Source organism: Tenrec ecaudatus, chromosome 4, assembly GCF_050624435.1.
Source record: "Tenrec ecaudatus isolate mTenEca1 chromosome 4, mTenEca1.hap1, whole genome shotgun sequence".
Taxonomy (NCBI): Eukaryota; Metazoa; Chordata; class Mammalia; order Afrosoricida; family Tenrecidae; genus Tenrec; species Tenrec ecaudatus.
In genome coordinates, this window is record NC_134533.1 from 2786815 (window position 1) to 2814770 (window position 27956).

At 58.1% G+C, this 27956-nt stretch overlaps 1 protein-coding gene and 1 long non-coding RNA gene across 4 annotated transcripts in view; one reads left to right on the top strand and one right to left on the bottom strand.

Annotated features, from left to right (window-relative positions):
- The window catches only part of KCNQ1 (potassium voltage-gated channel subfamily Q member 1), a 181664-nt gene that overhangs the window by 46706 nt on the left and 107002 nt on the right, over positions 1-27956 (top strand). The window contains exons 3-10 of one of the 3 annotated variants that reach the window (XM_075545203.1): positions 730-856; positions 1037-1115; positions 1439-1535; positions 1862-2002; positions 5248-5358; positions 5972-6067; positions 6218-6340; positions 6601-6748. In XM_075545203.1, the coding sequence (XP_075401318.1) occupies positions 730-856; positions 1037-1115; positions 1439-1535; positions 1862-2002; positions 5248-5358; positions 5972-6067; positions 6218-6340; positions 6601-6748 (922 nt within the window). The remainder of the gene's footprint in view (positions 1-729; positions 857-1036; positions 1116-1438; positions 1536-1861; positions 2003-5247; positions 5359-5971; positions 6068-6217; positions 6341-6600; positions 6749-27956) is intronic. The other 2 variants (XM_075545204.1, XM_075545205.1) reach the window with 2 other exon arrangements.
- On the bottom strand, positions 8-27951 carry LOC142444364 (uncharacterized). The gene is made up of 7 exons (XR_012783905.1): positions 27183-27951; positions 26297-26450; positions 23071-23158; positions 13481-13566; positions 6843-6987; positions 3101-3248; positions 8-1566 (listed from the first exon to the last, which is right to left on the bottom strand). It is a non-coding gene; the product is annotated as an uncharacterized LOC142444364 (long non-coding RNA).

Consider the following 27956-nt stretch of genomic DNA (forward strand, 5'->3'; position numbering starts at 1 on the left):
ATGCATCTGTCATTCTTTTATTTGAAAATCGGATTCTGTATCTTCCCAACGGAAAAGACCTTCTGCATAAAAGCAGTGTAACCCCCCTTCACCCCGCCCCCAACTTTCCTCTCCACCAGCTAGTGAGAGCACAGGTGTCTCCTGGTTGATGTTTGGGGACAGTGGCAGTGGCCACACTCAGAGCACCAACCTGCCTGGGCTCTGAGGGGCACCAGAGACGGGCTAGGGGACACGATGGGCAGCCCTATCAGCTTACACAGAGGCACCTGGGGCCACTTCACATTTGAGCTAGGCCCTCGCAGCGCTCCCGTGCTGCCAGTTAGTCTCCACAGCCTTGAGCTGGGAGCCCTTACCTCTTCTTCACGGAATGCTATTGGCCCCTTTGTGGGATCGGAGCCCATGTGCCCTGCCCCCCACGCAGACTTGGGCTGCTGTGCCCCGCTGCACAGAGCCTGCAGGGGACCCTGACCTCCGTGGCGTGAAGGCTGGAGTACCTCGGTGGCATAGTGGCTACATGCCGGGCTGCTCACCAGCTGCTTCATGGTGCGTCTCAGAAATTACAGGGGCAGTTCCAGCCTCCTGTGGGGTCATGGACTTGGTACTGGCTCTAAGGTTTTGGGTCTAAAATCTGGAGGGTACCGTGCAGACCCTAGTGTAAGCGAGGCATGGGGAGCTCTGGCTTGAATGGCTGTGGGGGTGCTCTGGTCTGAGCGGCTGCTGCCCCCACAGGAAATCGTGCTGGTGGTCTTCTTCGGCACAGAGTATGTGGTGCGCCTGTGGTCGGCTGGCTGCCGCAGCAAGTACGTGGGCATCTGGGGGCGACTGCGCTTTGCCCGCAAGCCCATCTCCATCATCGGTGAGTCTCCCTCTGGGCGTGGGCTCTCACGGCTCGGTCACGAGGTAGCTCGTGTGGCCACAGGCTGTCCCCGAGGTGGGCGGGAAGGCCTAAAGGGAAGCATCCGCTGGGTTCCCCAGAGTCTGTGATCCCCCTGGTGGTCAGGGTGCCCCTGGGTGACCAAAGGCTTCTCCCCCACAGACCTCATTGTGGTTGTGGCCTCCATGGTGGTCCTGTGTGTGGGATCCAAGGGACAAGTGTTTGCTACCTCGGCCATCAGGTAGGTCGGCCAACTTAAGAGCCCCAGGACCCCCTCAGCACCCTCTCCTGGCCGGGCTTGGCGGGGGCGGTGCACTGTGGTAGTGGCTTCAGCGATTTTCAGCTGCCCCTCTCCTAGTCCATCCAACCAGGGAGGCTTGGGCCAGCAGCTTTCCATTGGGGGGGACGGAGGCCCAGCCCTTTACCCACTAGCCCAGAGGGTGGCTTGGGCAGGGGCTATGTAGAACAGAACCAAGGGGCCCTGGGTGGGTGCAGGAGGGAAAAGGGTAACAACAGGGAACCAACTTTGGGCACTTCTTTCACCCACTGAACGCCATCCTACAGGGGCATCCGCTTCTTGCAAATCCTGCGCATGTTGCACGTGGACCGGCAGGGTGGCACCTGGAGGCTGCTGGGCTCTGTGGTCTTCATTCATCGCCAGGTCGGTCCGGCGTGGGAGTCCAGAGTGGAGGCTGTGTGGAAGGGAAAAGGCGGGGGGGGGGCTTGCGTGTGTATGGACGCACTGGGGCTTTGCTCTCTTATACTGGATGGGGGTGCAGTGGGCACATGCCCAGGGTGGGTCTCTCCAAGTCAGGCTGCAAAGCACATGCCCCTCAATACCCAAACCCAAGGCTATAGGAGAGCTGAAATGATGGTTAGGCAGGAAGACCCTGGAGGGGTCCCACCAGCCACCCTAAGGCCACCAGGTTGTGTGGGACCTGGATGTCCCTCGGAGGCCACGTGAACACCCCCTGTGCACCACCCCAGGAGCTGATCACCACCCTGTACATCGGTTTCCTGGGCCTGATCTTCTCCTCGTACTTCGTGTACTTGGCCGAAAAGGATGCGGTCAACGAATCGGGCCGCGTGGAGTTCGGCAGCTATGCAGATGCGCTGTGGTGGGGCGTGGTGAGTGGGGCAAAAAGGGGACTCCCTGAATTGGGGGAAGAAGGGTGTGTGTGCATGTCCCCCAGCCTTCGCTAAATCCTGTGCAGGCTGCAATGCTTGTGCCCAACCCGGCTTCTGGGGCCAGGCACCTGTCCTGTGACCCTTAATGGGTGCCCTCACCTCTGCACTTCAAAGGAACAGTGTTGCACACTGGGGTAGTGGGACCTGAGGCCCTGGGGCATGGGACAGCTTAAGGGGGTCAGAGGACAGGGAAGCTCAGCTGGAAGAATGATTTGCCAGCGAAGGGCAGGGGCCATGGCATCTCACAGGGTGCCTGAACCTGGTGGCCAGGCATTGCTGCCACCCCCCACCACACCTGACACCAGGCACCTTGTGTTAGTGGGAATGGACAGGGTGTGTGTGGCAGCGTAGCGGGGGGGGGGGGGAGAGAGAGAGAGAGAGAGTGTGTGTGTGTGCGTGCGCACGCGTGCACGCACGCATGCGCAGAGCCCAGGCAGGGCCGAGGAGCGCTGTCAGTGCTGGGTGCTGGCCGGCTGCTGCCCTGGCACTGCTCACCCCCCCACACCTGTGCAAACATCCGGCGGCAGCCGGGAACACGGCCCCTTTGTGCGGCCTTGGCGCTGGGGCCTGCGTGCCGTCAGCTGCAGGCTGTGCCCAGCTCCACACGCCACCCCCTTGTCCCTGTGGGGTCTGCACTCAGCCGCACTGCCCTCCGCACCATAGTGAACCAACCCGTACAACTTCCCTAGTGCCAGCGCCTTTGGGCCCTCAGATCACTCATCAGCACACCTCCTGTACACCTGGTGCCTTGCAGCCCAGGCCAATGCGACGGACAGGGCCCAACTGCCCGCTGTGGCTTTCCAGGACCATTCCCCCAGTAGAAAGTCCAGTCAAACTGACTCTGTGGGTCTCAGCCAAACATAGGAGCAGACTAGGGCTGGCGGGGGGTGGGGAGACTGGGATATCGGCAACCAGTGTTGTTTAAATATGGCGACTGTGCCCGGGTGAGCTGCAGGGCTGATGGCGGCAGCTCTCCTCAGAGCACGCTCACAGGGACACTGCGCTAGAGACCGGAGGCGTGGTGGGCTGTGCACTGACCTGTGAAGCCCACCAGTTGCTTTGCAGAAAACGGAGATGTAGACATCTGGGAAATCCACTGAGGCAGCGGGGCCCCTAAGACTGGTGACTTGGTGGCAGCTAGAAGCACCTGTATCTCGGCCCGGACCCGAGGTTACTGGGGACAGAGCTGTAAAAGGAAACAATTTGTGAACAACATAAAAAATGACGCACATTTTTGTAGTCCCTTTGATGTGCACTGTCCCCCCACCGTCACCCCTATGGCCAGTGTTTCCCTAGTGATGCAGTCTCTGAGGGCAGCAGCTGTGTGTGTGTGGGGGGGGGGGACACGGAAATGTGTGCCTGGGGCTCAAGGTGAAGTGTATAGCAAGCTCCCTGTCACTCCAGGTGGAGCAATGGGGTCCTTGGACAGATGTGACACTTTGTCATGAGTGCGGGGGCGGCAGCTGTGTCAGAGGGGAAGCCTTGCTGGTCTGCCCTCCCCAGGAAGACAATAAGAAATATCCTTCCCTTAGCACACTGCTCTGGATGGGTACAGGCCTCTGAACACGGCCTGTCCTGTGCCCGCCACCCCCACACCGCCTGGTTGAGCTTGGTGCCATGTGGCCAGACACCCATCCCTGTAGTCACCCCCTTGGGGTAGAGAACAGCTCTAGATTGCTCCTCTCCGGAGACACCTTCCTCAAGAGGAAGTAGCCTCCCAGGGAACCCCGCTCCTCAGTGCCATGGGAGGGCAGGCACACTCAGGACCCCGGGAGTCCTGCTGACAGGGCGTCTCCCGAGAAGATGGGTGCCTAGGGCTTGCGGGCTAGGCCCCACCTGGAATGAGTAGTGGGGAAGGACTGAGGACCCTGGGCCTCCACTCGAGCTCCTCCTTACAGGGACCAGAGCTGAGGGAGGAGCAGAGGAGGGCACTTAAAAGGTGGACTGCAAAGCCCCACAGCACCCGAGGCAAGGCCCAGCCCCCAGCAGCTCCCGGTAACTCTCGCTTCCTCATGCCCGGACTGCTAGGCCGGGCCCAGGCCTAACCCGCCCTGAGGGACAGTCTGCACGGAGTGGGGTGACATTCAGGTAGGGAGGTCACACCTTCACGCTGACCCTCCCTGTGGTCAGCACCCAGTACAGCGTGCAACCTGCCCAGTTGACCAAGGCTGGCAAGGCAAGGGGGATCCCGAGAGGTGGGTGAGCCAGCCCCCCCCAGTGCACTAAGCTCTCTGGGAGGTGGCTGCTGAGAACTTGCTCCCCCTCCCCGTTTGAAGTGGCCCTGCCCCCAGCCCCCCATGCACCCTGCAGTCCGCAGCTGTGACCCAGGCCGCGCAGAAGAGGGCAGTCTGGGAGCCACCATGCATAGCCTAATGTGGGGCCTCATCTGCTGCAGTGGGTGTTGGCATATGCCCCCACCCCATGGGCACTGCCACCGGCTGGGTGGCCCCTTCTTGGTGCCCGGCAGACCCCAGCTTTGAAAGAAGCTGGCAGGTGGGTGAGAGGCTATCTGTGGTCGGGGCCAAGGCAGTGGTCCCTCCCCTTCACCACCTCACCCCCGTGGTCACTTCTGGGCCTGCGCCTGCCCTGCTCTCCAGCTTTGTCTCCTTGTCGATCCCACCCCCTCTCAGCAGAAGAGAACAAAGGACAGATAGGGGCACGAGCTCCCAGGACCCCCAAGGGGCCTGGGCTTGCCAATTAGTGGCCCTGTCCTCTGGGCAGCAGGTGACGGAGAGAGGCGACACAGAACACGCTGACTGTGCACCCAGGGAAGCTGGAAGGGCCACGGTGGCTGGGCTCGAGTGACGCCAGCCTCCCCAGCCTCCCCAGCCTCCCCGGCATGCGGCACCGTGGGTGGTGTGACCCGTGGAGTCCTGCGCCTTGTTCTCAGAAGCTGAGTGACATCTGGTGTCCTGGTGGCGGTGGCAGGAAGTGGGGTGTCAACCCGTCTCTGCTCCAGTGCGCGTGGCTATGCCGGTGGTCCGGGTGGTGCCCTCAGGATGGCCCCTGTAGAGCCCCAAACAGCTCTGGGGCAGGCGGCCTAGGGTCTCCTGGCTCCACCCTCCACCCCCAGACGACCCTACCGGAGGGTCTGGGGTCCAGGCAAGGGCCCTCCTGCCCCTGGACCCCCGTGGGTGCCTGTCTCTGGCAAGCCTCCCTCTCATCCTCTGGCCCCTTTCCTGCAGGTCACGGTCACCACCATTGGCTATGGGGACAAGGTACCCCAGACCTGGATCGGAAAGACCATCGCCTCCTGCTTCTCCGTCTTTGCCATCTCCTTCTTTGCGTTGCCTGCGGTAGGTATGGGCGCCCTTGCCTATAGGGTGCCGTGTCCCCAGGTGGGGTTCTGAGATCCAGGAACCTGAAGAGCTTTCTGCACGTGCCTGCCACACCCATCCCAGCCAGGAAGCTTTGTGACAGTTCCTGGTTCCTGAGTGTGTGTGCGCATGCACGCGGAATGTATAGTCACACGGGAGCTGTGTGAGTCCATGTCCTTCACGTGTAACACACGTGTCTGCGTCCACCACATGGCACCCAGGTCCATGCGTGTAGCGTGTGGCTCAGTATGGATGTCCCACATTGCGGATGCGTCATGTGTTGAACGTTCTTTTTTTGCAAAACCAGGCAACCATATACAACAAAACAACAAATCAATGACAAGTACACATCTGTGGGTGATGTGCCTGCCTGCCTGCCTGCGTGGCTCAGTGTGCCTGCGCACATTGTATGCACTGACACCCCCCTCCCTGAGGCAACCTGGCTTCCCCGCCCCTGACCCTGACCCTCAGGCCCAGTCTGGCCTGGGTTCCCAGCAGCCCTGGGCAAAGGACAGTGGCCAGCCCCTGGCAGGGTGGAAAGCAAGCCGAAACAAGCGCCGCCCCCGTAACAACCCCCCACCCCGACCCGCAGGGCATCCTCGGTTCCGGCTTCGCACTCAAGGTCCAGCAGAAACAGAGGCAAAAGCACTTCAACCGGCAGATCCCAGCGGCCGCCTCCCTCATTCAGGTGAGCCCCCCGCCCACTGGATCCTGGGAGAGCAGCGGCCAGGGGTGCAGTGGGGCTGTAGATTCTGGAGCCGCGGGCTCCTACTCCTCACCCAGTGGCAGCTCTGCCCGGGGGTCGGACGCAGCACTAAGGCCCCTCTGTCCACCCCAGACGGCATGGAGATGTTACGCGGCCGAGAACCCCGAATCCTCCACGTGGAAGATCTACGTGCGCAGGCCTGCCCGTGGCCACGCCATGCTGTCCCCCAGCCCCAAGCCCAAGAAGTCCGTCATGGTTCGTGCCCGCGCACCAGGGACGGGGCAGGGAGGGGTATCTGAGGTCACAGAGCTGGCGGGGACCCAAGTGGCGACGGGGACCTTGAGCTTGCCCTTCCCACCTGGGCTTCGTGAGGGGGTCCTCCCGCTCTGCCTGCCTGTTGTCCAACGAGCTGTCTGCCTCCCCCTGGGAAAGCCAGGTGCCTGGCTCGCTCCCCAGGGCCAGGGAGGGCAGAGGGCTGGCGGGCCGCTCAGGGCCCAACCTATGGTTGGTTCCAGGTGAAGAAGAAGAAGTCCAAGCTGGAGCGTGAGGACGGGCTGAGCCCGGGGGGTGAGAAGACGCTGTGCATCCCACAGATCACCTGCGACGCAGCCTGCGAGGAGCACAGGCCCGACCACACCGCCCTGGACGGCTTCGACACGGCCGGTGAGCAGCCAAAGTCCCTTGGTTCCCCGGAGGGCCTCCCTCCCATACTGGCGTCTCCGCAGCACCCCGAAGGGGCTACCCCCACGCTTCTCACCTGGTGCCGAGTGCAATCATCAATCCCACGCTTCCTGGGCTGCCATGGGCCTTAATCTTGGGTGTCTTCGCTGCCAGCAGCCCACACTGCTCCGTGCCATCCTGCTCCGCCGGGTCCTGATCTCTGCCCGGGCTCTCGGCTTTCTCTTAAACAACAAACCAAAGACCCCCACCCCGGCTTGGAGTGAGCCCGTCCCTGTGTGCGGCCCGGGCAGGTTTCCCATGTCACTCCCATCCTTCCTGAAGCCTGGACTCAGCCAGCTCTCAAGGGACTCGGGACTCTATTGGGTGAAGAAATGAGTCCCTGCCGTGCCTTCCTGCTGGCCAGGTGACGGGGGTAGGGGTGGGGTGGCAGTCAGGAAGGGGCCGACTTTCTGGGGAAAGTGTGTGGATCTGCGGCTCCAGCTCCTCTCTTGGCTGGCTTGTCCCTCCAGCCAGCGCTCCCTCCTTCTGTGGGGCCGGAGGCCTTCTCTGACTCGGGCGGTTCAGTGTCCCAGCTGGGGTTAGGTGGTAGGCTGTATTTGTCCCACCGAGACTTTCAGGTAGTCATCTTCCCCAGGAACCAGAGGGCTCATGTTTGGGGCGGCAACCAAGGGGCAGGCCCTCCACGAGGTGGAGCGGCGCTGTGGCTGCACCCACGCACTGCGAGGACCAGGCGGGGTTTTGCGTGCTGTGCGCGAGGTTGCAGTGGGTTGGGGCCGGCTTGACGCTGAGCACCGTGTTGAACCCGAGGGCTCTCTGCTCAAGTGCGGAAGGTAAATGCGTGCCGTTCTTAGTCACTGATTACGCCAGAGCCTCGTGCAACTGGCTCTGATTGCACCTGGGAACTTCTGTCGGGTTGCCTCTCGTGCCCCGCCCTCTGCCCCACATGCACGCATGGGGACCCGAGATGTGCAACTGGCTCCCTAGGATGCAGGAGAGAGGGAGGGCGGGAAGGACAGAGTCCCTGCATGAGAAGCTTCCCTCACAGGCTCTTGGTTACCCACCCAGTTGTTCCTGCCTTTCCCATCCTGTTCCCCTGGCCTCCTCCTGCCTGGCAGGGAGCAGGTGAAGGTGTGTGGCGGTGGCACAGAGGCCCGGGCGGGCAGGCTATGGTCCTGGAGCCTCTCTTCTCCAAGCCACCTCAGGAAGCTACATGTGTCTACTCGCTCCCGTACCATCTCCTCCTCCGGCCACAGCCATGCTTTCCACCTGGGCAGCTGGGCCCCAAGTCTTGTCCAGTGAAAAGATGGTCAATCTCCCATTTCTCGAGTTCGGGGTGTCCCCCATCATTGTGCGGGCTGCGAAGCAGCTCACTGCAGCAGCAAACTAAGGAGGAACGGCCCCCACTCCCGCTCCCCCCCGCAAAGCGGCAGCTGCTAGGATGGATGTGTGCCCACCTCGCGCTGAGAAGCGCACAAGCCTGAGCTGACTTTCCTGATTTCTCATTTTTAAGTAGGGGTAGAATTCAGAAACTGATTCATGAGATCAATACAACTGATAGAGGACATCCCCTCAGAGCGATCAGGGTCAAAGACAGAGAAGACACAGCAGCCTGGGGTTAGGGTGTGAAGGGGTCAGGCGGCCAGCGAGGGAAAGTTTCCCATAAGCTCTACTGTTTAAGACATCTTAGAAGACGTCAGCGATTCAAGGCACAAGTGGCCTGGGAGCCTGATAGCTGGGCATGGAAATGAAGACCCGCTCCTCCTGTGAACATCTGTACCCCACCTGCCCCCAAGATGCAAGCAGTATAAGGGTCTTCTTAACCTGGGAGTGACCCAGTGTCCGCCTGCCACCAGAGAGAAATCTTAGACAGCAAGGGTGTTATCGCCTACAACGCTAACCTGCAGAGGGATGCACGGGCCTGGGGCCGGAGGGCTCAGCTGGAATACCAGGACACCCCCCCACCCCCTGCAAAGCTGGACGGGAGGGGAAAATGGGCGTCGAAAGGGTGGACAGACAAAGCAGAGACTCAGAATACAAAGGCGGCACCTCTCAGGACCGATTGACAACACAACAGGCTGAGCCCGCACCTGTGAGGGGTCTTCAAACACAGCCGCACTGTGACAGACGGCCAATGGCCAGCAACCAAACCACCCAGGGCTGCTACCACCCAGAGCTTCCGCTGGCATCGCTGTGCAGGGACGGGCTGCTCCCTCGTGGCTGGAGGCGGCAGGAATGGTTTCCCCTGTGGGTGGAGTCCCAGCATGGAGAAGCCACCATTTAGAAACACAGAAATGTACCACGGTTTGATGGACCCCTGGCTGCTCCCCACTGTCAACAGCCACTCTGGCACGGCCCCGGTGGGAAGCGGTGTGTCCACGGCTGAAGGGTCAGCCCTGCCACCGCGCAAGAGGCAGGGGCCCAGGCAAAACCAGCCCATGTGGATGTTGACAGTGCTTTATTCCGAGTGGCCAGCTCCAGTGACCACCCACCTGGGGACAGTTTTAAATGGTGGTGTCCACAACGGACACTCACCCCCGAGGGGTGCCCACTGGCTGCGCGTCCACCCTGACTCCTTGCAACACGAAGGGCAGAGGCGGCTGCTTGCCCATAAGGTTTCCCAGGGTGTGAGTCTCTCCCCAAAGCGCCCAGCTTCTTCAGGGCTGGTCAGGGAAAGCCCCAGCAACCGCCTCCCAGCTTGAATCTGGGGGAGCCTGAAATGAAGGCTGTCTAAAGAAGCCAGAGACCGCCCTCCCAAACGCATGCATCAGCCTGGGGTAGGGATGGAGGCAAGGGTGACGGCGGAGGGAGGAGGGGGGCACAGAGAGGCGGCAGCAGCCTGTCAGCCTGCGTTGGCTGGCTAAGTCCGAGCTTATCCCACTGGGCCCCTGCAGACAGGCACCCGGATTCCGAGGCCATTAGACACCAGCACAGCCCTTTCCCAGGGGCAGGGATGACAAAAATGTTCCATGGCCAAAAACAGAACTGCCCTGGCCCCCCCGGGGGGCAGGAGTGCATCTCATGAGCACGCGGGAATGGCAAGCATCTGCTGTAGGGCCCTGCTGCAGAGATAAGGAATATGTATTTTTAAAGCTGCCCGTCAGCGGCAAGAGAATGCCAGAGGCCCTTGAAGACGCGGGAATGCGTGCTGCGGGGGCGGGTTAGGGGCACAGACTCTCTGGAGAGGGCAGAGGCCATCCCGACCCAACTCGAGGTGCGGGTGCTAACGGGCCCGCACAGCGCCCCCGGGAGCAGGGCAGGAGGCTCTCTCTCGCTGGGATGCCAGCTTCGGCAGCTGAGCTGTTTGTTCCACAGCAGAAAGGCATCAGTACTGTGCCGAGGTCTAATGGCGCCATTTGGGCCGGTGAGCCGCCTTTGCTGGTGCTGACCAGGGGCAGCACCCCTGCCATCAGGTCCCAGGAATGGTGGCCGCCTCCACCGTGCAGGCAGGCGTGCAGGAACAAAGAATGTTTACAGAAGGGGAGAGGGGGGGGGGGCCTGCTCCCACCTCCTGGCTCCCTTTGAAGAACAACATCTTTTCTTTAATGGCTGGCGAAGCAGAGCCGGGGCTGTAAATCCACCGGGCCTGGTGCTCCCTTTACAGGCAGTCTCTAATCCCGGTATCATCTTTGCACTGGTAGTTTGTTCTCAGAACTTTACAGCGTCTTGGGGAAGATCCCTTGTTTACTACTGGTTCCTCTGAGTCTGCGTTTTCAATTTTGTCCCTGCTCACAGCCCCTAATTATCCTTTTACTATTTTACGTCCTCCTGCAAATATCACCCTCCTGGCCCGAGTTTTTTAAATATTTGCTCCCCGCCCCAACCTTTCTTTAATCAAGATGAGGGATTTAATCTATTTTATTTTTATTACAAGTTGTCTTAAATGACCATCTTCAGGCTACTTTTATTTTCTATTCATTAACTTTGACTTTTATATTTATTAATTCCCTCTTCATGGCTAATTTAATTTGGTTTATTCCTTAAGAAGTTACTTAATCAGAACCAATTAAATAAGAAGACTCGGTGCATTTATTTAAAGTCCTTCTTCTGAAGGCACCTTCAGGACTATAAATTTTCCTCTCATCATGGCTTTGGCTGCTTTCTTTTCTGCTGCCTTCTGGGTGACCCAGAATCAGTGTGTCTATTTTCTCTGTTCACCATAGACTAGAGAGAAACTACGCTTGGTTTTTCATCAGTAAATACCTTTTTTTTAAGCCGTTATTTTCTTATTTCTAATTTTCAGGCTTATAGGGAGAGGATGTGGTCTTTGGAATCTATTTTTTAAATTTTAAAAGAAGATTTCCTTTGTTCCAAGCATAAAAACCATGATCGTTGTTTGTGAACTTCCCATGGGCCTAAGAACTGGCCATGTGAGGTCTGTAGAACCTGGTCTTGTTTACACACATGCAGCTACACACGTATTGTGGACACAAGTGACCGGGACACACCTGTGTGTGGTGGGTGAGGAGGCGGCCTCAGGGAGTTCACAGACACAGAGTTGATGCGCGAAATTCTTGAAGCCCTCCGGTTACTTATGTGCCATTAGGACCTGCTCCGACGCCCCTCCCGGCCCACCGATTGCATCTGTCTGTCAAATCCACTCGGGACACAGCGCAGCCTGCTGCGTGCCTCTACAACCCGCGGCTCCATCGCCCAGCTCTGCCCCTGGCTCCTGGCCTGCCCGTGTGACCAAGCCACCCCTGGCATGCAGCCTCACTGATGCCGTCTCTCTGCCTCTCCTGACCCTCGCCCTCACCCAGGAACCAGAATCTGCTCTGTGCTTTGTCCTCTGTGTCTACCGGAACAGCCACACAAAGGCAACAATTAGACACCATGCCCTATTCAGTCAGTCCCCGCGGGCCAGGAGGTATGCGGGCCGCCTGCCTTGTCTTTACCAACCCACTGTGCCATGGGGGCCACTGAAGGGCACACACACGATGACCACGGGGGTGACTGTGGCTCCCAAGCACACAGGGTCATCATGCACGCCCTCCTGGGCCACTCGCTCCCCTCCCTCAGTAACACGGCCAAAGGGCAGGAGTAGAACTCTCAGGTTCCCCGTCAGAGGGCTGGGTGGATTCCTAGCGAGGACGTCTCGGGCGAACACCAGCTGCCCGCCAGCACCCAGGAAGGCCGGCCGGCCTTGGTGGTCCCCTTGTGCACGGCAGCCACGGAAGCCCCATGGCTCCCAGGCAGGGGTGGCAAGTGAGGGGCCACGCAGCCCCCACTGGGGGTCATCAACAACATGCAGGGAACTCTCTGAGGCTGCTGGGATCACTCTGTCCTATGACAGCATCCTAACAAGCTCATGCAGTCTGCTGCGTGCACGCAGGCACGGTGTCCGTCCTAAAGCGGTTCGTGTAGCCTGGCTTGCCCATTTTCCAAAACAACCCAGAGCCTGTGACCCGGCACGCAGGATACTCCGAGACACATTCCAGGAATAGGTATGTTACCAGTCCCAGGTCACGCCACCGGGCCACGTGTCCCCAAGGCTGCCTTGCCCCAGGCCGTCTGAACTGGCCTTCCCGGTATTGCTGCTCCAGCAACATCCACTGCGGGGAGCAGGTCTCCATCCCATGGTCGCACTGGGGATGCTGGGGACCTGGCAGGTCAGTGTCCTGGCAGCACGCTTCCCTGTGCGCCGCGGCAAGTTGAGAGTGCCCCAGACCCGTACCCAACTGATGCCAGGCGGCACTGTTGGTCCGCTGCCAGTTAGGACCACCAGTGATGCGTCCAGAGGTGGCCAATACTTCCTGGGGGCAGCCCAGGTGAGGAACACTGGACCATCAGAGGGGAGGCTTTGTTCCCGCCAAGGCAGGTGGGGAAATATGTCCGAACCTGCAAACCACAGTGCTGGGCAAAGGGTACTGGGCACCTTCAGAAGGGCCGGGGCCACCCGGGATGCAGTGCCAGCTGTCCAGCTGAAGGCCAGTGGTCTGAACCAATCAAGGAGGCAGGGGCATGAGACAGTCTACGGTGGCATGGCAGGCTTGGCCCCGTGGAGGAGCTCGGCTCTGCCGTCCCACTAGCTGTGAGCACCGTGCATCGTTCACCTTAGCGTTTCCATCCCTTCTCTGGACACATGAGGGGTTTTTGCACCCCCACCCCCAAACAAAACAAAAAAAATCCTTTGTGAGTCACGTACCACAGCCCTTTGCCCCACATGCTCGGGAGGAATTCCTTAAGAAGAACTGCGAGCTGGACAGAGATAAGCCCCAGTAACTGAATGTGCAACAGCCCTCCTATCGCCTCGGCCGTCGGCGTGACCACGTAGTCGGCTGATAGCCTGGCCTGTAATGCACTTTTCCCTTCTGAGCGGGATCCAGTTCTGGGGCTGCACTGCCTTGAACTGCCTGTCCTCTGATACTGTGGTTACAGGGTGTCACTCCAGCTCAAGACTCGCCTCAATGTCTCCATCACTAGCCTTGGTGGCTGGGGCAGATCTGAGGTCTAGTTGTGTTGCCGGGGGGCCGTCGTAACCCTATCACAGACCGCGCCGCTCCAAGATTGGCTTTGGAAGTTGAGTGCCACGCTCTCCCTGCAGACTGTGTCAGGCCGGCACGGCACACAATGACTGGTCAAAAACGGGGCCAATCCTGTCCATTGAGCTCATGAATGCCACGATACTCATCTTCACGCCTTCTCGCTCATTCTTCATGACTCATGCTCGGTACATTCCAAGTTCCAGGAATTAGGTTTTCCCAGATGTTTCCTTACCTTGAGTTGCACCCCATCCGCCAATGAAGGTCCCCAAAGCTCCCTTCCCACAGGCTCTTCTCCATCCATTCACGTCACCAGGGCAACTGTGAGAGAAAAACGCTCAGTCATCCCGAGTCCCTTTCAGAGCATTCGCTCCCCAGCCCCCCCACCCCACCCCACCCCCCGGCCAGGCTCCTGGGTGATTAGTAACCAGGCTCTGCCTGGACCAGTTTACCTGCCCGGGATTCCACGTACACAAAACCATGCAGTGTAAAAACAAGAACAAACAATGACCCACCAAACAGAGGGAGGCCTCCTCCCTGGGGAAGAAGAAAGCAACTTAGAAAGGAGTCAGCGGGGAGATCCAATGAGGGAGTTGCTGCATTGCAACCACAGCAGCCTGGCCCCTTGCTCTTCCCGCACCGAACCCTGGTCAGAGGGGGCTCTCGGGGGACAATCTCTGTGCGGACCCTGCCGAGTGACCGTGGGTTTCGGCGGTCACCCGCAGCCTTCTGCAAACCAGCGTCCAGCGTTTAAGCTGTCACTGGGACTTTGCAAATGGCGGCCCTTGGTTCGCAATGGCTGGTGCGCTTCTTCCACGTGGACTAAGTTGACTCCTCACTTAGGTGGCTGCTTGTTTTGAGACCTTTAATGCTGTTTCTTGTGACAACCCCAAGCCACCGGATTCTGTCACCAGTCTGCCCATAACCCATAACCTCAATGATGCCGGCATGGCAGCAAATCCCAAGCAGCGCGCTGGCTGAGAACTCGGTGTTCGTAGGTGAGGGCTGCAGTTAAGGGCGAGCCTAAAGCCCAGTCCCACTGTCTGTGGTTTCTCAGCCTCTGGCTCCCTCTGGAGCTGTGTGACTATCTGCACACACTAGGGGCCATGGGGGTCTTCAGTCTGGTGAAAGGACCCCTACGCCCTTGGGGATCCATCTTGCCTGATTTCCAGCCAGGCTGAATCCCCTTGTTCTGCCTCAACCACTCCCTCCTGATCCATCCTCGTGTACGCGAGCAAAATGAAGTGGTCTGCAATTGGTGTTCTTGCACCAATTCAGAATTAAACTACTTTGCATGTTCCTGAGTGCAGCAACACGTGTCCCTGTCTGCGATCAGCGATGTATGTCACTCACAACTCCTGGAACTGCCCTGAAGACGCTCTGGTGAATTCACTGTCGAGGGGCCGTCAGCAATGCTTTATGTGTGACAGTCATGAATCTCTTCAGTGTATTATTGGCTTGCATTTCCTTGAAGCGGCACCAACAGGGAGCCTTCCAGCTTGCTCAACTATTTCCACTGGAATCACATGGACCCTAGGATTCTGATTTCCCCCCTACCCCACGCCGCGAACTGCTTCAAAGGACCTTGGACCGTTCCTTCAATATCAGCTGACTGTCCCCAGTTCTTCTTGACCAAGTGACTTAATCCCTTCCATCTTCCCGGGACGTTTCCAGCACAGGATTCTGCCTCAAACCTGGCATTTTCTCCCCGTGCCTGCCGGCGTGCCCTTTCCTTGAGCTGGTTTCCCTCCAGCCTCTGCGCATGTCGCGTAATACTCTGCCCTCTGCAATGTTCGGTTCTAGTTTCGTCATGCCTTCCCGTCCCTTTAGCCACTGACGTGCCTCGCCTTCCTTCCTGTTCTCGCTAATGACCTTTTGCTTGAGTCACTGCTGATGTTCCAGAAGCCATCACAGTGGCTCTGGTCCCTCGTGGTGTGTGCCGTGAGAGAACGTCCTTACCACGCAGTCCTTGGGCTTGGAAACTGCTCTCCTGCAATGCCAGCGTAGTGTCGGTCACCGGGACTGGACTTTACAAGTAGTGATCTTTTTATCTGGGTTTTTCTACTTCTGTTCTCCGGTCACCAACAAGGGCCCACGGGACTTGGGTGCATATTTAACCAAGTTCAAACTGATGGGGCTGGCTGAATGCCTCTGGCTTCTTCATGAGTAGCTGTGGGGGCTGGTGGCTAAATAACACTGACGGGGGGGGTGTCGTAATTAGATTTCCTTGTGGGCATGGAGCGGGCCCTGTGTGTGCCACCCGTCTTCCTCCGTCCGATGCTGCTGTCTACACCATTCCACGTCTGTTTTCAAACACAAGCCGAAAGCGCCTTGCAGCTCTTTCCACTCGGGAACCACTAAGCACACTCTCCCGCGTTTGGCTTTTCCTAACTCCATCCAAGTCTTTGCACATCTCATCACAATCCTAGACAGTGTGCGTCCTCAGACCACCCCTGACCATCGTCTGCCCGGTTTCCAGGGAATGCCTCGTGTCTTCTGTTTACTCACACTTCATGTCCGACGCCCGATGTCGTCCCAGTGCCTCTCGCCTATAGTCGGGCACTAAGCCTATATGGACGAAAGGGTCTCTACAGTCAGGTCGGATCCATCCTCAGAGGCATACTGTCTTTATCTTCCTCACTTTCAACTTGTACTTGATTTTGCTAATGTGGGTCAAGTTTGCACCAACTCACAGTAACACTAGCTAATGCTGCGCCGAGCTCAGTTGTCATTGACTGGGCTTGACACACGGTGGCATGCACGGTGTCAGTCCCTCTCCCGGATGGCTGGCTTCTTTGCCCCGCTGTTTCTGTGAGTGCCATGCCCTGTTACAAGGGCTCTTTGGTTGATGGAAGACCTGCCATCCGCATTGCTAAGCAACATTCTCCTGCACTTCCTCCTTGTTTGGCTGGCACGCTTTGGCACTTTGAACATTCTTCCCTGCGACACAAGGAGTCCTGCTTCCTTGAGCGCGAGTTGTGAGCCACACTGAGGCTGTGGTCTTCGATGTTCATCAGCAAAGTGCTGCACTGTCCCGCCAGTTATTTGGCATGCAACTCACACCACGCCATAGTTCAGCCTCATCAAGAGCGGTGCCATCGTTGCAAGTGGGCGGCTCCTCTCCTTACTCAGTATTAGCCCCCGCCTCGCCACCTCCCTGGTCTACCCGTGAGGAGCCATTCATCCACTTAGTCCCGGGATTCACCCATTGGGAGTCCACGGACATCAGCCAAACAGAAAGCACATCAGGTGCTCTCCGGTTCGGGCAAGCACGGCGGGCCGCCCACGTGCGCTACTCTATTGTTAACGCGATCCCTCCAACCGCAATGCCACCGCTCCCAGGATTGTGTGCTCAGCACACACTTTGAACGGGCACGGTCAGAGATGACAGCCACACACCCCTCTGCATTCGGCCGCCTGATGCCCAGCCCACGACACCACCAGGCTCTGCCACTCCTGACTGACTGTACACCACGGAGCTGCCTGAAGCCCAGCTGGGGTTGCTTGTGTCCAGACAATTCTGTGTTCTGGACAGCCCATTCTTTGAAACAGAGCCCACTGTTTGTGGTCACTGGCAAGTCAACGTGCTCCCAGGTATTTTCTGCTCTCAACCCGGATCATCCATGTGGGGTGGGTGACGAGTGACAGCCAGTGCCCTTCTCAATGAAGCCCGGGGGCTTGGAGTGGCTCAGACTGGGCAATGGTTCTGGTGCGCTATCCATTCCCGGAACCTTGCTTTTCCCCACTGGCTCCAGCGCGAGTTTGGCTTTGTCACTTCGCCACCTCTGGAAATGATAGAACATGGATCGGCTCTCGGGTTTCTCCCCAGGGACGAACACCTGTCTGGGAGGAGGGCCTCACCTGGTCTCCATCAGCCCAGTGCACAAACCCACTACGAAACCAGGCTCCTGCGTGCCCCATAAAATTATTCAACATCACAGCTGGATGTCCCAATAGTTTTCCTCACCGGTTCTTTCGGGTGGAAGATAAAAGTAACATTCTCTCCCGGCCTTTGCACAGTCACTGCGACCGACAGACGCCTTCCTCTGTGAGCTTCACCTGTGCGCGGGAACGTCCTGTTCAGCCACTTTGCAAAGAGCAAGATCTCCACGTCTGCTGGGCCCCATGTGGGTCTTTTCCGCCCCGTCTTTTTCACCCCATCCCCTTCTCACCGGCGACATCTCCCAGGCCGCCTGCTCTGATTCGTGTGCTCATGTGCCCTGAGTTTTGGGGTTGTACAGCCAAGACTATACGGTGGCTTGTGCGGACTTGTCACCCACCCGCTTCCATTCAACCTGACATTGCTCACAAACAACTGAGCCTCTCTGCCAATGTCAGTGCTGAGCCCCGGTTAGGGCTGATGGGTTGTTTCGATCACAAGGGTTTCTCTAGTTCTTGAACGATCTATTTCATCAAGGCAATCCACATTCCCCAAAACAGGCGTGCATCTCACCCAAGTTGTCGACACGATGGATGTTTGATGGGTTAGTTTGTTTGCAACATTTCTGCATCATGTTCATTTTTAAATCACCAGCATTCCACCCCCCACCCCGATAAATTAATTGGAAACACGAGGAACTAAGCTGCCCAGTAAACTCTCGGGGATGGACTCCGTTGCCTCTCTAGGTTACCCACTCTGAGTAAACACTTGTGATGCATGCTTGTCACAGCTCAGGATTTAATCTTACTGGCAAAGGAATGCCATTCTCGGCTAAGCCCTACAAAACACGCTTTCAGTTTTAAAGATAATTTGTTGGCTTTTAAATTTATTTCCCTTTTTTATGACCATTAAGCCCACTAGGTCTTTTAAAAGTATAGATACACAGCGATACATTAATTTATGTGTATTTTTTAAGAAATGCCTCCCCATGCAGCTCCTGATAACCACTGCACTGCTTCCTGTTTCTGCTCCGTGTTTACTCCAGACCGTTCCTGCCCGGGGTCACACGCTACTTGCCCTCTGGGCCCTAGTCCGCTCAGCTCCCCGTGTTGCGATGCAGGACGGCATCCACGCACACAGCATGCGTGCCCACCCGGTCATGTCTGTCCCGAGCACGTTTTCTTGATTGGATCAGGCACTCGTGTGTTAGACACTTGGGTTTCTTGAGCTCTTTGCTACTGCGACAAATGCTGCCATGACCATTAGCGTACACGTATCTGTTTGAATCCCTGTTTACATTTCTTTGGGGTATAGACTTAGGAATGGAATTTCTGGGTCATATGGTAATTCTATGTTTAACTTTTTAAAGCAACACCAGCATTTTTCAGCGGTGGGATCAGCTCTTGTTCTCACCAGCAGCAGACGAGGGAGTGCTCCAGTGTCTTCATATTTCGCAGCACGTCGTTATCTCCTTTACTTGAGCTGATAGGGACATGGAAGCCATCAGTGTCACCATGAAGTACTCAAGAGCTCCCGCTGAGGGGCCTCTCGCTGGGAAGGCAATGTGGCAGTGTGTCCCACGAAAGGAATCAGCCTTGGAACCGCTACAGGGCAGGCAGCTCTGCCCTGGATGCAGGGTGGTCATGGAGTTGACACTCCAGTCAATGTCGTTTGCTTTTGAGCCAAGTGGGTGTGAGGGGCTCCACACCCAGGCTTCTGGCCTGCCTCTTCCTGGAGTCCCCAAGGGCAGGAGCCTTGGTGATAGAAGTGGGAGGCTGCCCGGTCCGGGAGCCCAACATAGAAGTCACCATGAAGGTGAGCCGACTGGCCGGCGGTAGGCTTCGGCTTGGTGCAATGGTGGGAGCCAGCTTTTCGTGAGCTCCTTTGGGTTGCCACGCGGGTATCGGAGGAGAGAGGGCCGTTCCAGGCCCTTTGCCCGTTTGAACTTGGCCATTTTGTCCTTCCATTTTTGAACTCAAGTCCCAACGTTATCTTGTGTCTGGTTTCCAGTTTTCAATCTTGCTGGTTATCGTTGCCCTTTCTGGGTAAGGCCTCCACGACGGGAGTGTGTTCAATGTCGGCCAAGTCCAGCCGCTTTCTTCTGGTTGGTGCCATTGGGTGCATCTCGCCAATCGATGACTAAAACCAAGGTCCGAATGCATTTCTTGTTTTGTCTGTCTAAGAATGGGTTCAGCACCCTTGGATTTAGTTCACTGATTGACTGAGCTAAGTTCTGTGACTTCGCCTTGGGGCCTTGGGGCCAGGCAGGACGAGACACACACCGCTCCCACCTTGTGTCGGGCGGGACACACTCACCCATGGGGCCAGGTCTGAGGGTTGCTTTTCGTTGACTTCTGAGATGCAATCCCGGAGCTTCATCAGCAAGTGCTTCCAACTCCTCCTCACTTTCAGCAAGTAGGTCATGTCCTCTGCAAACCCTGGGTGGTTAGCAAGTCTGCCCCCCAGTCCTGATGGCTCCTTCCCTCTCACAGTCCCCTTCTTGGAGGACTGGCTCGGCACACAGACCAAGGGGGTCTAGTGGGAAGGGGTGCGAGCCTGGCGCACAGCTTCCTCGAAGAGGGCAAGGGCATGCGTCACATCGAGTGCTCCATCGAGCGTGTTGAAAACTTCCGGTTGGTCTTCCATCCATTCCTGGGGCCTTTCTGTTCACCAGTGACACAGATATGTGTGTGCCTTGGCTCTCATTCTGTCCCACGGTGACCTTACAGCAGCACCCCACTTTGAGGACCATTCCCGGGCAGTGTAGTTTCAAACTGCACAGTCCAGGCTGTTCGGAGGCCCCTTGCATTACCACCCCTGGCGGGGGGGGGGGGGGAACATCCCTCCGCCATGAGCTGGCACGTGCTCCTTTTGGGGACTGGGTTCTTTGCTGCCGTTGATGCTCACTGGTTTTCCAGTCCGGTGGACTCTGCTCGCCACCGTTTCCTCGTGCCAGGGCTCCGGGTGTCTCTTGCTCATTTGCTCGTTTCCTGCGGTAGAACCTAGGGTTCTCCTGAGACACTCCTTTTCCTGACACCGGAGACTCCGCGGTGAAGGACATACACGCTGGAGCGACAGAATTCCATAGAAATCATCATGGAAACACTGCGTGTACCCATCCGTCTGTGGAAGGCCGGGCCATTGGTGACTGGAGGCAAGTTACAGCCCCTCAGTTCCTATGGACGGCTCCACACATTTCAAAGCATGAAAACAAACAAGCTCCAATTTAGAAGTCAAACGGGAAAGACTGTGCTTCTGGGTGTATGTGGCTTTGTGCTCACTTTTGCCATCACACACCCACCTGGGCCTCCGTCTCTCAGCGGTGTCCGCAGGCTGCTCAAGTCGGGGCCCATCATGGTAATCGTTCAAAAGTGTCCCCATCAGCCCTTTCCCAGAGGCCTCCTCTCCCAGCTGAATGAAGGTCATCCTTCAACACGCTTCTAAGGAAGGTCACAGGGTAACAGTGCTTCTGACATATGCAAAGCTCCTTTGAGAGCCTTGATTCTCGAAGGCCATGGGAAGAGAACGTGGAATCCCTGGTTTGCAACTGAGTTAAGATTAAGTTTCTGGAAACTTCCTGGCTATGCCTTTGCTGTGTGTGTTGATTTGGGGATCTGGTAGTGCTCTGGGTTCCACCCTGCCCCTGAGGTCTGCTGGGAAGCAAGGGCCCGGGGGAGCTTGTTCAGGTGCCGGGCACTCGCGGCGGGGTCTCAATCCCTACCACCGGCCGAGGCATGTGCCACGGCCACTCGGTGCCCTGAACAAGGTTATTTCCTAAGAATTACCCTGCGTCCCTTATGTCACCACGTGGGGACTACACTGGATGCCCAGTGGACACAACAGGCAGTCACATGGCACATGCCCCCCTCCCCCATTGCAAGCTTGGTCCTCCAAAGCAGGGGCTCTCTCCCAGCCATGGGTGCGTGCGCTGGCGGGGAGACCACAGCTTTGAGTCCTGCTGTGCAGGGTGGGCCCCGCGGCCCCGCCCAGCCAGAAGGCACGGGGTAGGGGTGGGACACCGGGCTGAGATAATGGCTTTTGACAGCAACTGTTCAAATCATTCCGACATGAAGGCTCTGGGGTGGCTCTGACCATGTCCAGGCTCCTGCTGGAGGGGCCACTGGGGCCCCGCTGGGCTGGGAGGTGGCCTGGGAAGGGACCTGCATTCTCAAGCCTGCACCCTCGGGGCCTGGGGGTGGGGCCTCGAGCAGATGTCTGGATCTGGTAGCCAGGGCCTAGAGCCGGATGTGGAGGACCAGGCCTGTAACTCATTTCCCCAGTAGACATCCCGGGAACATCTGTCCCGTGCTAACTGCGCTGATTAGTTCGCGGAGTGAGGCGCTGGCACGGATGGCGGTGCTGTGAGCAAGGTGAAGAGATCACGCTTAATTAGATGAGAGACATTTTTCCCTGGCTCTGTAATTTCTCCTGGAGATTCCAGGCTGATTTCTGATGGTCTTCATCCAGGAACTTCCTCCCACCCCGGCCTTTCTGGGGAACATCCTGTAAGCTCAACCTAGAGGGGCCTGGCTCAGATGCCTCTGGATCTGCTCTGCCAGAGCTGGTGTCGGGTGGAGGTGGGGAGCCGGCCCCCCTCGACCTGTGTCCTAGAGACCTGGGCAGGGGTGGGGGGCTTGTGTGGAGTGGGTGCCTGTGCTGCTCAGGCAGCCCCATGCGCTGCAGCACTGACCACAGGTCCTGCTATGAGATGGGGGTGGGTGAGGTGGGGGTAGGAGTGCCTCAGGGAGATGCTCGGGCACCCACAGCCGCCTGTGCCTCTACAGGATAGGTGCGGTGCAGGTGATCTCAGATACTGCTCCAGGATGGTGGAACACACAGGCTCACACTACACAGTGGGTGGGGGGTCTCCCCACTGCGAATTTGGGGAGGTGGGGTTTGCATGGTGCCAGCCCAAGAGTTGGCCTTCCTCGGAACAGGCCTCTCCATGGGGCCCCAGCAGCCTTGGTGCCACTGTCAGGGACAGCGCGCCCAGGTCACACGGTCTTTGGCTATAACTGACACGGAGGTCCGCCCCTCAGTTCCCAGTGTGAGTGCATGGTTGGCACGCTGTGTCCCCCCAATGTTAAAACCCCAAGTCAAGGCTCCATTAGGCGGGAAGAGGGTGTCACGGCTGGAGCATGTGGAGACAGCTGTTCCTGACACAACAGCACCCGAGGCTCCAGGATCCCACCCCTCTTCCCCTGGAGCTCGGCGCTCTCACGCCCCTCCGCTGGCCCCCGGGACCACATTCTCTTCGGGCGGGCAGCAGTGTTCTGGGAAGGGGGGCAGGTGGCTTTCAGCCAGCATCCCCAGCTGAACCCCACCAGGACAGGAGCCCCCTTAGACATGTACAGGCTCCAGCAGGCCCTGCAGGCAGAAAGCGGGGGCAGTGTCCCAGTGTCAGGAGACGGTTCCCAGAGGTGGGGGGCTAGCAGGGCTGCCACAAACAACAGGTGTCCACTCAGCAAGGTATTTTCCGGGAAGGAACTGGGTACAGCTGTGAGTATGTCCCCCCTCCAGGCCTGGCAGCTGCTGTGGGAACCGACTCCTGTCTGTGTCCCCCAATTCTTGATTCTGCGTGGAGACGCAGGTGGCGGGGCCGCCAGGGGCCCGGCACAGCAGCTGGCACAGCCGCAATGTCACGCAGGCAAGCCCAGCTCAGCCGCAGCTGCCCAAAGCCCTGGGGGCGCTCAGCCCAGGCTTACGTCCACAGGGCTTTGGGAGGCCGCCAAGAGGGGCCATTTCTGGATGGAGTGGGACGAGTGAAATGGCGGATTAGTCCTGGCTCTGGGAGTCGCAGCACCTGGGCCCCCAAAATACCTGGAGCCCAAGGGCTTCCCCAGGGGCACCTCAAGGACTCAAGAGATGGTGGTGGTTCCCACGCGGGGCCCTGACAGATCTCCTGCAGACAAAGTACCAAGTGAGGCTTGCGGCGAGGGACTTACCTTAGAGCCCGGGGTAGAGATGTTGAGGCAGGCAGCTCCCACTGGGACCCCAGAGCCGGTTTGCCTTCTGGAAACGGGCTGGAGCCTCCTGCAACAGTGATAACGAGAGGGTGATGAGATGGGGGGGGTACCCACGGCTGAGTGACGGGTGGGGGCTGAGTGAACAAGAAGGGGTTAGGGGTGGACTCTCATGGATGGAGGCCTTGAACACTACCCTCTGCAGGGCAGGAGGCTGCTTCCCGGACCTAGGCCAGACACCAGGGGTGAGTAGGGGTTGCAGGGGACATTTCCTGTTCTAATTCAGGCAAGTGAGCACTCAGTGGCGTGGGTCAAAGCAACGCCAGCGTCTCCTTCCGGCTTGTCTCCGGGCCACGATTGCTGACCATGCCCCATGGCAGCACAGCCAGGCTTGGGTCCTGTCCGGTGGGTGTGGGGATGTCCTTGGCAGCCAGTGGCCCCAGCTGGGCGGTCACCATGCCAGAGGCAGTGCTGACCTTCCCATTTTCCTAGAAAACAGAATCGTTTTGTTCTGCCCAGAACGTGTATGGGCAGCCGGGCTGGGCTCTGTGGGAAAGTGGCACTCCCGGCCAGGGAGGGGCTGTGTGTCTCCTACCCAGGGCCTCTGCCCTGGGCGCTGTGGGCCTGATGGCCGCCCATGGACATGGCTCTCACCACACGTGGACCCGCTGTGTTTCTCCCTGCATGTGCACACCTCCGAGCGCCTACCTGTGTGCGCTGGGGTACTGACAAGCTTGCGGAGACCCCTGGCTCATTGGAAGGTGCAACCTGGCCCAGCCCCTGTAATTCCCAACTGCTCAGTGGGCCTTCCTTGGCTCAGGCAGCCCTCGCTCCACTGGAACCCAGGTGTGGGAGGCTCCCGTGGGCAGTCCCTGCCACCATCCTGCCCCCTCTCGGCTCCACATCCCTCCACGGGTCCCAGTCCTGAGCGGGAACCTCAGCCCTTTCACTTGGCAGCTTGGCAATGTAGAGAGGACTCAGAGAGGGGACGGGATCTCGGGCCTGAACCTGGGCCCACTCCCACGCTCCAGCCACGTCCGCTCTTCCAAGTCCGTCCTGGGGCCAGAACTCCTCACTCGGGGCCCGGCTCCCAGGTGCAGCTAAGTCATGTCTGAGCCGTTTCCTGCTGGCCGCCGGCCCCCGGCCCCCAGGGGCTGCATGCTCCGGAGCTGTATTTACATTCTCCAGTCGCAGGGCCGCAGCGGCGCCCGGCCCACGTGGATTCCTCTGAGGTGGTGGGCTTGCTGTCTGCTGCCCACTGTCCGGGCAGGGGTTGCCCTGCGCCTCAGCATCGGCCGCATTTCCATTCCAGAACCAAGTCCAGGTCAGAACATCTTGGACGTGACAGATGAACCAGCCACTCGGGCACTTGAGGCAAACGGAGAGCAACCCCCCAGCAGCCCGGTCGATGCCCACTCATGCGGTCTCCCAGACTGTCGCTCCTTACAGGGGAGCAGGGCTGGTGGGCCTTGTGCTTCGCTACTCCAGGGCACCGTGTCCGTGGGCGAAACCAAGCCCCTTGCCACCGAGCTGACTGCAGCAGCAGTGACCATCCCCAAAGCTGTGACCTTCAAGAAGCAGGCGGGCCCTGGGGTGGGCTCGCAACACCAACCTCCGTGTGAGCTGGTTCGTGGGCTCTGGAAGTCGACCCTGCTTTACCCAGCAGCTATGGAGACACAGCTCCGATCTTCCAAGGACAGAACGGCCTATGGATTTTGACTGCTTAAAATCAGGACGTCTCTAATGCCCTGGAGTACCGAAAATGGGCTTTCTGGTGGACGGTGTGAGGCAGGGGTCACTCCACTGCATTCCTCTTGTCCACAACTGGCCAACTGTCCCTGAACTTTGGAAGATGGATGTCCCTCTTCCAATCCTGATGCCACATTCTTCTTTAGATTGTGCTGTGTGTTTTTTAACTGACCAGTCCACACCCTTCCCCATGCAGAGATGGCTGTGTGGGAGGGAGGACATTTCTGGATGCCCCTTCCTGTCTGGTGGCTGACGTGACCCTCCTTGCGTTGGCTCTAAGAGCCTTCGTGACCACCAACCACTTTGTAATCAGTACTGACAATTGGCCCAACAAGTTCTCGCCATGTGTTCTTCAAGATTACGGTCTGTTCCTGGCATGTCCCGCGCGGCTTCTCAAGGTTCTCACACTCAACAATGCCCACAGACCTGAAGGGAGACGCCTAAAGGACGCACAAGACCTCCAGGGGAAACTGTAAAACCTTAACGAGGGGCCTTGAAGGAGACAGGCAGGATGAGGACTCAATGTTCAAGCTTCTCCCGGATCTTCGGTTTACAAACTTGCAAGAGAAACTCGCAGGAGGTCCATTTCCGTAAAGGTCATGGCCCTGGCTGTAAGTCCTAGGAGGCACGTCCCCTCTGCCCCAGGGGTCCCTGAGCGTCAAGATGGACATGAAGGCCGTGAGCTGCTCTGCTTTGGGGATGGGTTCCCTCTTGCCACATGCTTGGGGCGGGGGTGCATTTGCTTGTCCCCGTCTGCTTACTATCCCGGGGTCCTCCAATAGCTGTCGAGGTGATGGACGCCTTGTTACTGTGTGTTCAGTGCAGCTCACTCTTTGACATGCCCACCAGCGTGGTGTCTTAGAGCTCCAAACACTCCCCCGGGAGGCCCTTCTGTAGCCAGCCCCCCAGCCCCTCACTCGCCGCAACCACCAGTCTGGTTTCTGTCCCTGTCCTTGCTCCGCTTCCAGAACGTCCCACAAATGGAATCATCTCACATCAAGTGTGGGCATCTGGCTTCCTTCATTTAGCAAAAGGCACTTGAGAATCGTGCACGGAGCCCCACAAATCATGGTTCAGACTTTCTGCATTGCAGAGCAGCGGAGCAGATCGCGTGGCCAGCCGTGGCCCATTCAGCCGCTTGACTGTGGAAGGAGACCTGCCGGAGGCTCCGGGGCCTCATCCTGGGCCCCGTGGTGAAACGGCTGGGCACATTCACTCACGTACAGGCTTTTAATCTCTCATTTCATTTGGGTTAATATGTGGGAGGGGACTGCTGACCCAGGACTCAAGGTTCCCCAGACGGGGCTGGGTGGGTAGAGAGGAGGGCAGAGGAGAGAGGGGGTACTGAAACGTACCTTCAGGGGTGCTTAGCTTTTGGCCAATGAGGCCTCCTCCAGGCCTGAGGCCACGTTGTTCACATCACGTGTCAAGCGGTCACAGATGCAACAAGTGGACATACCTTGATCTCCAGCGCCATCAGGGTGCACTGAGCCGCACACTCCTTCCGTCTCCTGTGGATGCTTCCTGCGCCGTTAGCTATTTGGCCCACAGAACCCTTCCACGTCCTGCCGGGAGGCTTGAATTTCTCCTTCTTTCTTGCAGCTTGAGAAAGGCTGTAAGCGCACAATAGCCAGAGTTAGCTCACTGAACAGGGAATGCCAACCACCCCACACCTCCACCGCAATGCCTAAGCACCAGCTTGACCCCATGGCTCGGGACCAGGCCTTGCCAAGGTGCCCTACTGGCATAGTGGTGATGCTGCGGGCTGTCACCCATAAGTTCAGTGGTTTGAAACCACCAGCTGCTCCTTGGGAGGAAGGGGGGGGGCTTTTTCTCTTTTCACCAAGTTATCTTGGAAACTCCTAGAGGCCATTCTGTGCGTTTGATGGCGGTGGGTGTGGCTTGGGCTTTCCTAGGCTGGCCACGCTGCCCCAGGGCAGAAACAAGGGCCTCAAGGTGAACTGCGCTCAAGGGACTTGGCTTTTCATTCTCCAGTGTCTCCCGGGGGGGGGGGGGGGGGGAAGCCTCTAGTTTTATTAAAATCTAATTTATGTATTTCTCCTTTTGTTCTGTGTTCCACACAAGGCTGCATCCTACTCTCAGAAAGGTCGCTTGTTGCTCTTAAGACCCTAACTTGTGAACCTAACAGCCCAGCGGCAGCAACACTGGCATCACTTCCAAAAGCTCACCCGCAGGCCCAAGGCCCCACACGTATTGTACTGTGACCATTTTTTGTGGCTGCTGTTTGTTTTTGAAGTACTATTGTTGGTACTCTTTAAAATGTCATTTTTGTGGTTAACGTGTCAAAAAATGTTCAGCATGTACTAGGATTTACAGACACCCACCCATCATCCAGCGCCCCTTATATGCATGTCGTCAGGATCCCGGGGCCCACACCAGCCAGTGTCAACTGGTTCCCTGGAGGGCCATTTCAATTGTTGATCCGGCCGATGGAGTCTTCCCGAATGCCTTCCGCGCACCGTGGACTTCTGTCAAAACTCTGATCGGCCCTTGGCCGGTCGCCTCCTCTCTGAGTGGTTGCGTGTCAACAGATTATTTTGGTGCAGTGACTGTGCCACTTCTGTCCCGGCTACATGCTGCCTGTGTCACTCCGCATGCCACTCCATCACTCGATACCGGACAGAGGCCCATGTGGGGCTGCCTTCCGTTCCTTCTAGTTCTGCACTAGTGGATGGGCTGTGCTCGCGCTGTTTTGCCTAAAGCTGGCAAAGCCGGCTTCTCAGGCGGGCTTCCTGTGGACAACTTCTGTTCAGCACTTCTGTTCCTGTGTCTCTTCCCTTTCCCGGCAGCTCCTCCGTGTCCAGGAGCAAGTCTCATTCAGAGCCCCTTCCGATCCCTCCTCTGGTCTGTCTTTCTCTAGCACCCTTTGCTTCCTTCTGGTGTTCTTGGCGCCGACCAGTCACCTGTCGGGCCGTGGGTCACCAGTGTTGATTGCGTCCATTGGTCCAACTGACCTCCCAATCCGGGCAGGACGGGCCCAGCCATCCTTCAGCTCCAGGAACACGGGTTGATCTCCCTCAGCTTCAACCTGAACATGTCAATCAGCTAGGGTGATATGTTCCCGTGACCCAGCTTTGGTCGATGAGCTTGCTGTCATT